Source organism: Salmo trutta, chromosome 6 (genome assembly GCF_901001165.1).
Source record: "Salmo trutta chromosome 6, fSalTru1.1, whole genome shotgun sequence".
Lineage (NCBI taxonomy): Eukaryota > Metazoa > Chordata > Actinopteri > Salmoniformes > Salmonidae > Salmo > Salmo trutta.
Window position 1 is genome coordinate 28,925,380 of NC_042962.1, and position 11,390 is coordinate 28,936,769.

The window sequence follows — 11,390 nt, forward strand, 5'->3', positions numbered from 1 at the left end:
CACATTTCAGTTGAAGGCATTCAGTTGTACAACTTTCCCATATAATTAAAAATGACAATAAAAAATATTGAAAAGAGACAGGGATGGGAATTTGTGGAGGATATCCATCCTCTACCTGTCTCTTGCAGTAGCCAGGCCCTCTCCCCTACCCCTCTAGGTCCAGGGAGTGAAGACGGGCCAGAACCTCCACTGCTGCCACAAACAGGGCTGCCCTCTCCGCTGCAGGCTGAGGTACTGGGTACCCAGCAGAGAACAAGGCCTTCTGACACGATTCTCTCTGTCCACCTCAACACACCAAAGACAGAGAAGAATCCTTTCAAATAAATATGAGAAATTCATACATAACATAATGTGTAAAATTAAAAGCGTTGACAGAGCATCAAAGCCAGGTGTTTAGCCTACTTTGTCTCCCTCTATTGGACATAAATTATACAGCTAAAAAACAAAAACAACTATGTCAATGAGCAGTGCCTTCCAGATGACTACCTCATGAAGCTGGTTGAGAGAATTCCAAGAGTGTGTAAAGCTGTCATCAAGGCAAAGGGTGGCTACTTTGAAGAATCTCAAATATAAAATATATTTTGATTTGTTTAACACGGTTTGGGTTACTACATGATTCCATATGTGTTATTTCATAGTTTTGATGTCTTCACAATTTTTCTACAATGTTAAAAATACAAAAAATGTGTAGATGTGTCCAGACCTTTAACTGGTACTGTAAATAGTAAAGTACAGATACCCCCAAAAACTACTTAAGTAGTACTTTAAAGTATTTTTACTTTAGTACTTTACACCACTGGTTATAGAGCGGGTGCCGATACCGAGTCAATATGCAGAGGTAAAGGTTAATCGAGGTAATTTACACATGTAGGTAGGGGTAAAGTGACTAGATAATAAACAGACAACAGATAATAAACAGCGAGTAGCAGTAGTGTAAAAACAAAGGGTGTCAATGTAAATAGCCATTTGATTAATTGTTCAGCAGTCTTATTGCTTGGGGGTGGAAGCTGTTAAGGAGCCTTTTGGACCTACACTTGTTGCTCCGGTACCGCTTGCCGTGCGGTAGCAGAAAGAATAGTCTATGACTTGGGTGACTGGAGTCCAATTTTTTTGGGCCTTCCTTACCCCTGATCACACGTAAACACAGGTCACTTTCATAGCAGCCACTTTGTACTGCTTGTCACATCTATGTGCTCTCCTCCTCTCACCTCTTCCCTTGGCTTGTGGACTTCAATGCACAACACATCAGCTGTATGTGACCAGACGAAAAAAATAAAAAATCCAAGCCAAACCATATCATAACCGCCACACATAGCCTACATCGTTGTCACCATATCAGCTAAAGTAATGTCATAGTCAGCATAGATAATATAACTAATGTGTTAGTAAACCCACTACAATCATGCAGTAACGTTACAGTGTACAGTCAGTAAGCAGTTACACCGGCAGGCCCCGGTGGCAATAAATTAGCAAAACCAAAAGCTTACCTTGACTTGGAAGAGTTCCAGTGTTGTGTTGGAAAGTCATAGCCAGCTAGCTAACATAGCACCCCTCTGTGAAGCCTGTTTCAGTAGGCTAAACTAGCTAGCTGCATTTGCTAGCTAAGTAAGAAAAATTGAAAGTGAAAAAAAGAGACAAAATCTCTCTCTCTAGCTTCTCTTTCATTTAGAAAGAAATTAATTTGTTCAAAACTGTTCAACTATTGTCTTTCTCTCTCTTTTAGTCAACTACCACATTTTATACACTGCAGTGCTTGCTAACTGTACCTTATGCTTTCAGTACCCGATAATTCTCTGATTCTTTGATTGGGTGGACAACATGTAAGTTCATGCTGAAACAGCTCTGATAGGCTGGAGGACATCCTCCGGAAGTTGTCATAATTTTGAAACGCTATTAGCGCGCACCACCGCTAACTAACTAGCCATTTCACATCGGTTACACTTGGTGACATTACTATATATATAGTATAGTTTAATCTAAAAAATATAACTTTTTAAATGTTTTACAATTAACTTTTTTTAATGAAATTCACTGAGGAGGATGGTTCTCCCCTTCCTCCTCTTAGGAGCCTTCACTGGAAAAGTGGGGTTGGACTGTTGCGGCAGGTTGCCTAGTGGTTAGAGCGTTGGACTAGCAACCTGAAAAGTTGCAAGATCGAATCCCCGAGCTGACAAGGTAAAAATCCGTCGTTCAGCCCCTGAACAAGGCAGTCTACACACTGTTCCTAGGCCGTCGTTGAAAATAAGAATGTGTTCTTAACTGACTTCCCTAGTTAAATAAAAGGTAAAATACATTTTAAGAAACTGTCCAGCACTGAAATTATCAGACACGAAGGCTTGGACCGTGACTCACAAAATGTAATGAAGCATGCACATTTCTATGGAACACTTTAGCGAAAGAACTTACCTGCATTGTCTGACAGTGAGCTTGTCATTGTTGGACACTCCTTATGTCTTTCCAGCTAGATATCGCTGAAGATTGACAATGTTGAACATGTGCTGTTCACGAACAGGAGTTGTTTGGTCTTCCATAATTCAGTGTGGATGAATCATTAGAAAAAGCAAAGGTACAATTAATACAATATAGATAGTCGAATTGTTTCGTTTCAGTCGACATAGGTGAGTACCAGTGCATTACAGATCAAACCTAGCGCATGTCAGATGTTTGACGTTTTCTGTAAACCGTTACCGCAAGAGCGACTGAGCTCATTTCACAGATCTGTAAAAGCACATTATTTGCTGAAGGCACGCACAGAGCGATGGTAGAATTTACAGATGCCGTAGAGATCGTGTACACTAGGAACTATTTTACTCACCGCAGATTGTTTCCGCCCGGACGTAATTTACAGAAACTCAGGCTGACAGCTGATTCGAGCTGTGTAGACGTGTATGAGTAGTAATCCATCGCTTGTAATCTTTCTTTAATTGTTTAAGGCTTTGTAATCTAGGCATTTTACATTTGAACAACGGAGAAGTTAGTGTGCCTTATTCCTTGTAGAAACATGACCTCAGTCGAAGAGCTGAAGCTACGAGTGAGAGAGCTGGAGAATGAGTTGATCAAGTGTAAGCAAAAGCGATGTACGGCAATGTGTGCCGAGGAACCTGCTGACAACAACCATCCTCATCACAGACCAAGGATCGACAAAATGAGTGCTGAAGTAGTGGACTCAAACCCTTACAGGTAGCTAGCTATGTTAAACTGTCGAAATCTAACGGCAGCGAATGGCGTCATTTGTGATAATAAATACCTAAGACTAGCTACCTGATCTGGTTGACACCCCAGAAAAAGGGCCGGCACGTCCCATATGGTGTAAACTGCTTACCTCAACATGTTCTTACCTTACAGTCGTCTGATGGCTTTGAAGCGAATGGGCATTGTTGAAGATTATGAGGTAATATATTACATTCTATTGTTATCTGACACACACAAATGTTACCCAATTCCCGTATTTCACCAATATTGAAGAAATCCCTGATGCAGGATTCCTGGATTTATGGAATTTTAAAACTCTATACAGATCTAATATGACAATAACATGGCATGCCTTTCTATCCTACGGTTAAACAGAAAATCCGGACGTTCACTGTAGCTGTGGTGGGTGTTGGAGGAGTTGGAAGCGTGACTGCAGAAATGCTCACAAGATGTGGCATCGGTAAGGTAATACAAACTTCACATTACTACATCAACATATCTTTATATCATTTGTTTCGAACCTTATGCTTCCGATGGACAACGTCCATCAATGCAACATGCGTTGCGTCATTCTGCCTTACGCGCCTCCTCTTTGTACAGCTCATCCTGTTTGACTATGACAAAGTGGAGCTGGCCAATATGAACAGGCTTTTCTTCCAGCCTCACCAGGCTGGCCTCAGCAAAGTAGAGGCAGCGGAACACACACTCAGGTACAGTTACCTGGGTGGTGGTGGTGGGGGGGGGAGTTGTGTCCTGCTGAGTGATACCCCAGATATTTACATTGTTTTATATGATATCATGTCGCTATAAGGTGCTGTCATATTAAACAATTATGTTAACAGGACTATCAACCCAGATGTGCAGTTTGAGACCCACAACTATAACATCACCACCATGGACAACTTTGCACATTTCATGGATCGCATAAGGTGAGAAGTGCTGTCCTCTCCTAAGTGCCATGCTGCTCGTGTGGTCATTTGTACAGAGTGTTTTCAGTATTGAGTTGCTCCGCTGTGCTGTTCCATACAGCATGAGTGTTTTCTCTCTGTTGTCTGACTCTCAAGTTCATTAGATAACATAATTGTATGACATTGGATACTGTAATGTACATGATGAGGACAACTCTGAAATAAACACATAAAGTCACGTAAAATTATCTAGAAAGGGGGTTATTTTGGTTAAAGTTTCAGCGTCTAGAGAGGCACAGTACCAGTCTAAAGATGGACACACCTACTCATTTTTACTATTTTCTACATTGTAGAATAATAGTGAAGACATAAACTATGAAATAACACATATGGGATCATGTAGTAACGAAAAGTGTTAGACAAATAAATACAAATATTTTGATTTTTCAAAGTAACCACCCTTTGCCTTGTCGACAGCTTTGCACACTCTTGGCATTCTCTCAACCAGCTTCATGAGGTAGTCACCTGGAATGCATTTTAATTAACAGGTGTGCCTTGTTAATTTGTGGAATTTATTTCCTTAATTCGTTTGAGCCAATCAGTTCTGTTGTGACAAGGTAGGGGTGGTATACAGAAGATATCCCTATTTGGTAAAAGACCAAGTCGATATTATGGCAAGAACGTCTCAAATAAGCAAAGAGAAACAACATGAAGGTCAGGCAATACGGAAATATCAAGAACTTTGAATGTTTCTTCAAGTGCAGTCGCAAAAACCATCAAGCGCTATGATGAAACAGGCTCTCATGAGGACCGACACAGGAAAGGAAGACCCAGAGTTACCTCTGCTGCAGAGGATGTGTTCATTAGTTACCAGCCTCAGAAATTGCAGCCAAAATAAATCCTTCACAGAGTTCAAGTAACACACATCTCAACATCAACTGTTCAGAGGAGACTGCGTGAATTGAGGCCTTCATGGTCGAATTGCTGCAAAGAAACCACTACTAAAGGACATCAATAAGAAGAAGAAGAGATTTGCTTGGGCCAAGATACACGAGCAAATTACATTAGAAATTTGAGATTTTTGGTTCCAACCGCCGTGTCTTTGTGAGAGACAGAGTAAGTGACCGGATGATCTCTGCATGTGTGGTTCTCACCGTGAAGCATGGAGGAGGAAGTGCGGGGGTGCTTTGCTGATGACACTGAGTGATTTATTTAGAATTCAAGGCACACTTAACCGGCATGGCTACCACAACATTCTGCAGGAATACGCCATCCCATCTGGTTTGCGCTTAGTGGTACTATCATTTGTTTTTCAACTGGACAATGACCCAACACACCTCCAGGCTGTGTAAGGGCTATTTGACCAAGAAGGAGAGTGATGTAGTGCTACATCAGATGATCTGGCCTCCACAATCACTTGACCTCAACCCAATTGAGATGGTTTGGGATGAGTTGGACCGCAGAGTGAAGGAAAAGTGGCCAACAAGTGCTTAGCATATGTGGGAACTCCTTCAAGACTTTTGGAAAAGCATTCCAGGTGAAGCTGGTTGAGAGAATGCCAAGACTGTGCAAAGCTGTTAAGGCAAAGGGTGGCTACTTTGAAGAATCTCAAATATAAAATATATTTTGATTTAACAAATTTTTTTGGGCGGGGGGTTACTACATGATTCCAAATGTGTTATTTCATAGTTTTGATTTCTTCACTTATTCTACAATGTGGAAAATAGTAAAAAATACATTAAAACCCTTGAATGAGTAGCTGTGTACAAACCTTTGACTGGTACTGTATAATAGCATCTTAATTAATAATCTGTATAATAGCATCTGATAATAATCCTGCAGCAACAAGAAACGTGAAATATTATGTCTGTAGGGGTTGATATATTTTTCGTAAGGGCAAATCAAGTCTGAAATTTCAAAGTGGGAAATGTATAAACTTCAGAAGCCTTTTTTGAACCTCATGTTGCCCTGCAACAGGGTGATCAAATTAAGATCCTATATCTCTACCACTGGGTAGCCTACATTACAAATAATGTAAAAAAATATATATATATCCAAATGTTCACTACAAGGTCAGTCTGTATGCTCTCCTGTTCTTAAGTACTCTCTGTTGTCTCAGTCATGGGGCACTTCAAGATGGAAAGGCTGTGGACCTGGTCCTGAGCTGTGTGGACAACTTTGAGGCCCGGATGGTCATCAACACAGTCAGTACTAACATATATCCCTCATTCCCTGACTATAAAACATACATTATTGAGTTGGTGAAGATCAGATGACGTATGTTGGTCATCTTCTTCTTGCTGCCTAGGCATGTAACGAGCTGAGTCAGATCTGGATGGAGTCGGGTGTTAGTGAGAATGCCGTGTCTGGACATATCCAGCTCATCATCCCTGGGGAGACGGCCTGCTTCGCAGTATGTCACAACACACACTTACTTTATAGGCAATAGGCAGTGTCAGAAAATGAATTGCGGCAGATGGCGTTACGCTTGCCCAATGTTAACTTTTATGCCTTTCCATAACCCTTATCTTAATTCACTGAAGCTATTCTGAACCTTAACCTTAATTAATTTTCACCCCCCCTAACAGCCTTCCACCCGTATGCCTAAACGTATGTTTTTTTTTTGTTCTGCCAGTTTCCTAAGCAATATTGTTCTCTACCCCGTATAAATTGATGTCTGTAAACTCACCCAAAACACAAGCTTTGATTGCCATAGATGACATTAGTTGATGATATGGAGTTGAAAATGATCACCTGGGGGTGTATTCAGTGATGAAACGTTCTGAACGTCTGTCCTACGCGGTACATTTCTATCCGAATGTTCTGTGATGTTGCATCCTCTGAACATGGCCCTGTTTTTGGGCCATGCAATGCACTTATATCCTTCTCCATGTGGCAGTGTGCTCCTCCCCTCGTGGTGGCGGCCAACATCGATGAGAAGACCCTGAAGAGGGAGGGGGTGTGTGCTGCCAGCCTACCCACCACCATGGGCGTGGTGGCAGGGATCCTGGTCCAAAACGTCCTCAAGTAAGATATGGAAGATTGTTTGTAAATGAGCCCTGGGTCATATTCATTAGGCACCAAACGGAATACAACGTATTGAAACCGGGAGGGACTACCTGAACTTGTCCAAATAAGAAACACTTGGTTTTTCTGGTGTGAAGGGTTTTGCTACGATGCGCCCTAATGAGTATGACCCTGATCATAGCCCACAATTCACAAATGCCCATAACAGGGTTTCCTATGAAGATACTCTAACTGTGGGTTGTGGTCCTCAGGTACCTGTTGAAGTTTGGCACAGTCAGTCACTACCTGGGCTACAACGCTATGCAGGACTTCTTCCCCACTATGGCCATGAAGGCCAACCCCACGTGCGATGACCGCCACTGCAGGAAACAGCAGGACGACTATAAGGTGACTGACCAAGGAGGCCTTTTTAAAAAAAATCTTTCCCTCTTCTCTCTCTCTCATATATCATGACCTGGGCTGTGTGAGGGGATGTACATGACCTGGTACAGTTGTAATTCAGTTGTGTTTGTGTTTGTGTTTGCGCTTTGTGGCCCAAAGAAAAAAGAGGCAGAGCGGCCGAAAAAGGTTGTAGAGCAGGCGGTGGAGGAGGAGGTGGTTCACGAGGAGAACGACTGGGGTGAGTTAGCTAGAGTATTGATATTGCCTAAATGTGTTGTCCATAGTAAGTGATCCTGTCTAGCTACCATTACTGACCTATGGTTTTACCTCTGTTAGGTATTGAGCTTGTGTCGGAGCAGACGGACGAGGAACTCCAGGCCGCCTCCGGCCCAGTCCCTGACCTCCCAGAGGGCATCACTGTGGCCTACACCATCCCTGACAAGGTCACTACCAGGCAAACCTTATAAGAATACTATATTTTTTGTAGCGATTTCTTAACGAACGGCGACAACGCGACGCTCCTTGTTGGTCTTGAACCCGGGGTCTTCAAGCCACTAGGCACACCTGCTAAACACTGCTCCAGTAAGGCATCTCAAGTAAGTTTTAGACTAATAATGCCATTTGTATTCTTTTCCAGGAGACGGGGACATCAGAAGGGGAGACGGTGGAGGAAACGGAACAGAGTCTAGAGGAGCTGATGGCTCAGATGAGGAAGATGTAACTAGGGCCGGACAATCTGTCGTTATTATCGTCATGCATCGCTTATCTCAGCAACATCACAGTGAACCTACACAGCAAATCGGCCAGTGTTGCCTAGTGTTGATTTGGATTTTTTTTTTTGGTGTAACATTTGTAGTATTTGAAGGAGTTAATAAGGCTTTACAGTAACCAGTGTGTTAATTTAACACTGAAAAGTGTGGACCCCGTATAGACACTGGAACAGTTACATTTAAGACTGTGTTGATGTAACACTGGCGAATTTGCTGTGTACCGCCTTTTTAATAACGAAGCAGACACAACGCAAAGCTCAATTGCAGGAGGTATGCTGTATCTTACTGTCTCCCGATGTTCTAAAATGGAGCCAAGTTCTTTCTTACCCTCTAACCCTACTACAGTATCAATACTCCTTAATGCAAGTACTTTTGCTCTTTTGACAAAGCGAATGCAATGCATGGTTAATGACCTTAAGTGCTGCTGCTGAGAATGATCTACATATTCCCCAAGGGTAGGAATTTACTTGTGTAAGCCCGTTCAGTATGGAAGCATATAGCTGTCGAAATTTCCTTTTTTGAATTTCAGCATCGGAGAGCACAAACTGGTAGTTGAAATAACCCATCCTGACCCTAAATCGTATGTAATTCTCTTAAATTAATTCTCGTTTTGTTGTAATGAACCAGGTACATACAGATGTTATCGGTCTGATGAATTATGCATATGTGTCAACTGTTGACTGAGAGGAAAGATTGTTGTAACACTCGGAATTGAATATTGCCGAAGTTCAGCATTACAGCGTGATTTAAATTGAAAGGCAATATTCCCACGGTAGTGGAGACCACGTTCACAGTTGCATATGTCGGCTCAATCGGAAATGACCTTAACGTTTCTATCACGCAATCTAACGCCTCAGTGGTACAGCTTGAACGACGCCCTAAGCCTCCGATCAACTACTTCTACTGTATAGAATGCTTATTAATGAATTAAACTGGATTGTAAAATGCATTTCCCACCTTCTAAAACATTTTGAATGATAGTGAACGAGGCCTAACATTTCTCCGCATGACCAACCTGCCTTTACTGTATCTGCGCCCTGTCTAGCTCTGGTCCATACCGCGACGGAAAAACGAGTGGGCTCTGCCTTCATTGTTGCGGTGGCGCGATGGACCACTGCTACTCCATGTCATGCTCTCAGCTGTTTAAACTGATATATACCTGTAACCTGAAACAGTCTCTGCTGAAACTGTATTGACTGACTCTCTGTGCCCACCTTGTTTTCAATAAAGTATTTATTAGCCAGAATACATTTGATTAGTTTATGGTATTTCATTTACAGATTCTTACACAATGACATGAGTACGACAATGCACTTAAGAGTATATGTTTGGCACATATGACAGGGTTTTGGTACCTTGCCTCACCCTTGGCTTCATGTACAGTCACACAGACAATGAAGGCTCAACTTATTCATTAGTGCACAAAGTAGCAAAATGTTTTATTGGACAAGTTCAGGGTAGTCCCTCAACGCTTCGGTCCATTTTCTTCCATTTGATGTCTAGTGAATACACCTCAGTGAAATTGTGTGGTGAGAGATCCAACACGTCAGAACCTCTGCAATAGGGCAGAATTCTGAAAAACTGATGGCATGGGTTGAAAACCCATTATTTTACTTGCATAAATACTTTACGTGAGGTAAATACATTTAAAACTGCTCAGTGATATACAATTATTGATATGCATCATGGCATGAGATCAAGGTTCCATCTTGAAGCAGGCATATGTCATAGTTTACATGAATAAAATATCTATTACTGTACTGCATGAAGACTTGGCACTGATTGCATAACCGGCACAGCAAAAGTACCTGAGCTCAGTATTCTATAACAATACAGCTCCAAAATGTGTTTTTATATGAGCATGCATACGATAGTTACAGTGAGGGGAAAAAAGTTTTTGATCCCCTGCTGATTTTGTACGTTTGCCCACTGACAAAGAAATGATCAGTCTATAATTTTAATGGTAGGTTGATTTGAACAGTGAGAGACAGAATAACAACAAAAAAATCCAGAAAAACGCATGTCAAAAATGTTATAAAAGGATTTGCATTTTAATGAGGGAAATAAGTATTTGACCCCTCCTCAAAACATGACTTAGTACTTGGTGGCAAAACCCTTGTTGGCAATCACAGAGGTCAGATGTTTCTTGTAGTTGGCCACCAAGTTTGCACACATCTCAGGAGGGATTTTGTCCCACTCCTTTGGAGATCTTCTCCAAGTCATTAAGGTTGAGGCTGACGTTTGGCAACTCGAACCTTCAGCTCCCTCCACAGATTTTCTATGGGATTATGGTCTGGAGACTGGCTAGGCCACTCCAGGACCTTAATGTGCTTCTTCTTGAGCCACTCCTTTGTTGCCTTGGGTCATTGTCCTGCTGGAATACCCATCCACGACCCATTTTCAATGCCCTGGCTGAGGGAAGGAGATTCTCATCCAAGATTTGACGGTACATGGCCCCGTCCATCTTTCCTTTTGATGCGGTGAAGTAGTCTTGTCCCCTTAGTGAAAAACACCCCCAAAGCATAATGTTTCCACCTCCATGTTTGACGGTGGGGAGGGTGTTCTTGGGGTCATAGGCAGCATTCCTCCTCCTCCAAACGCGGCGAGTTGAGTTGATGCCAAAGATATAAATTTTGGTCTCATCTGACCACAACACTTTCAACCCAGTTGTCCTCTGAATCATTCAGATGTTCATTGGCAAACTTCAGACGGGCATGTATATGTGCTTTCTTGAGCAGGGGGATCTTGTGGGCGCTGCAGGATTTCCGTCCTTCACGGCGTAGTGCGTTACCAATTGTTTTCTTGGTGACTATGGTCCCAGCTGCCTTGAGATCATTGACAAGCTCCTCCCGTGTAGTTCTGGGCTGGTTCCTCACCGTTCTCATGATCATTGCAACTCCACGAAGTGAGATCTTGCATGGGGCCCCAGGCCGAGGGAGATTGACAGTTCTTTTGTGTTTCTTCCATTTGCGAATAATCGCACCAACTGTTGTCACCTTCTCACCAAGCTGCTTGCCGATGGTCTTGTAGCCCATTCCAGCCTTGTGTAGGTCTACAATCTTGTCCCTGACATCCTTGGAGAGCTCTTTGGTCTTGGCCATGGTGGAGAATT

The 11,390-nt window shown here is 42.4% G+C and overlaps 2 protein-coding genes across 7 annotated transcripts in view; one reads left to right on the top strand and one right to left on the bottom strand.

The window, feature by feature from the left end:
• acad11 (acyl-CoA dehydrogenase family, member 11) overlaps positions 1-2,854 on the bottom strand; it is a 54,363-nt gene extending 51,509 nt beyond the window's left edge. The window contains exon 1 of one of the 5 annotated variants that reach the window (XR_003878753.1): positions 2,407-2,851. Coding sequence is in view for 3 of the 5 variants with exons in the window: in XM_029756094.1 (XP_029611954.1) it covers positions 2,407-2,434 (28 nt within the window). In the remaining 2 variants the exon portion in view is untranslated. Of the gene's footprint in view, positions 1-2,406 lie in introns of all 5 variants that reach the window. The other 4 variants (XR_003878754.1, XM_029756094.1, XM_029756097.1 and 1 more) reach the window with 4 other exon arrangements.
• On the top strand, positions 2,834-9,528 carry LOC115195817 (ubiquitin-like modifier-activating enzyme 5). Of its 2 annotated transcripts, XM_029756091.1 has the most exons (12): positions 2,834-3,180; positions 3,346-3,391; positions 3,568-3,657; positions 3,793-3,902; positions 4,035-4,121; positions 6,220-6,304; positions 6,409-6,513; positions 7,000-7,127; positions 7,379-7,514; positions 7,668-7,746; positions 7,845-7,951; positions 8,146-9,528. In XM_029756091.1, the coding sequence occupies exons 1-12, from the start codon at positions 3,002-3,004 to the stop codon at positions 8,227-8,229; spliced, it is 1,236 nt and encodes a 411-aa protein (XP_029611951.1). In that variant the 5' UTR covers positions 2,834-3,001; the 3' UTR covers positions 8,230-9,528. The 2 variants fall into 2 exon arrangements, with proteins under 2 accessions (XP_029611951.1, XP_029611952.1); XM_029756092.1 differs by lacking the exons at positions 2,834-3,180; positions 3,346-3,391 and having other exon boundaries at positions 3,566-3,652.
• Positions 9,529-11,390: the final 1,862 nt, after the last annotated feature.

Coding starts and splice junctions, on each gene's coding strand:
- LOC115195817 (XM_029756091.1), top strand. CDS start 3,002: ATGACCTCAGTCGAAGAGCTGAAGCTACGAGTGAGAGAGCTGGAGAAT. Junction 3,392..3,567: donor GCATTGTTGAAGATTATGAG/GTAATATATTAC, acceptor ACGGTTAAACAG/AAAATCCGGACGTTCACTGT. Junction 7,747..7,844: donor TCACGAGGAGAACGACTGGG/GTGAGTTAGCTA, acceptor TACCTCTGTTAG/GTATTGAGCTTGTGTCGGAG.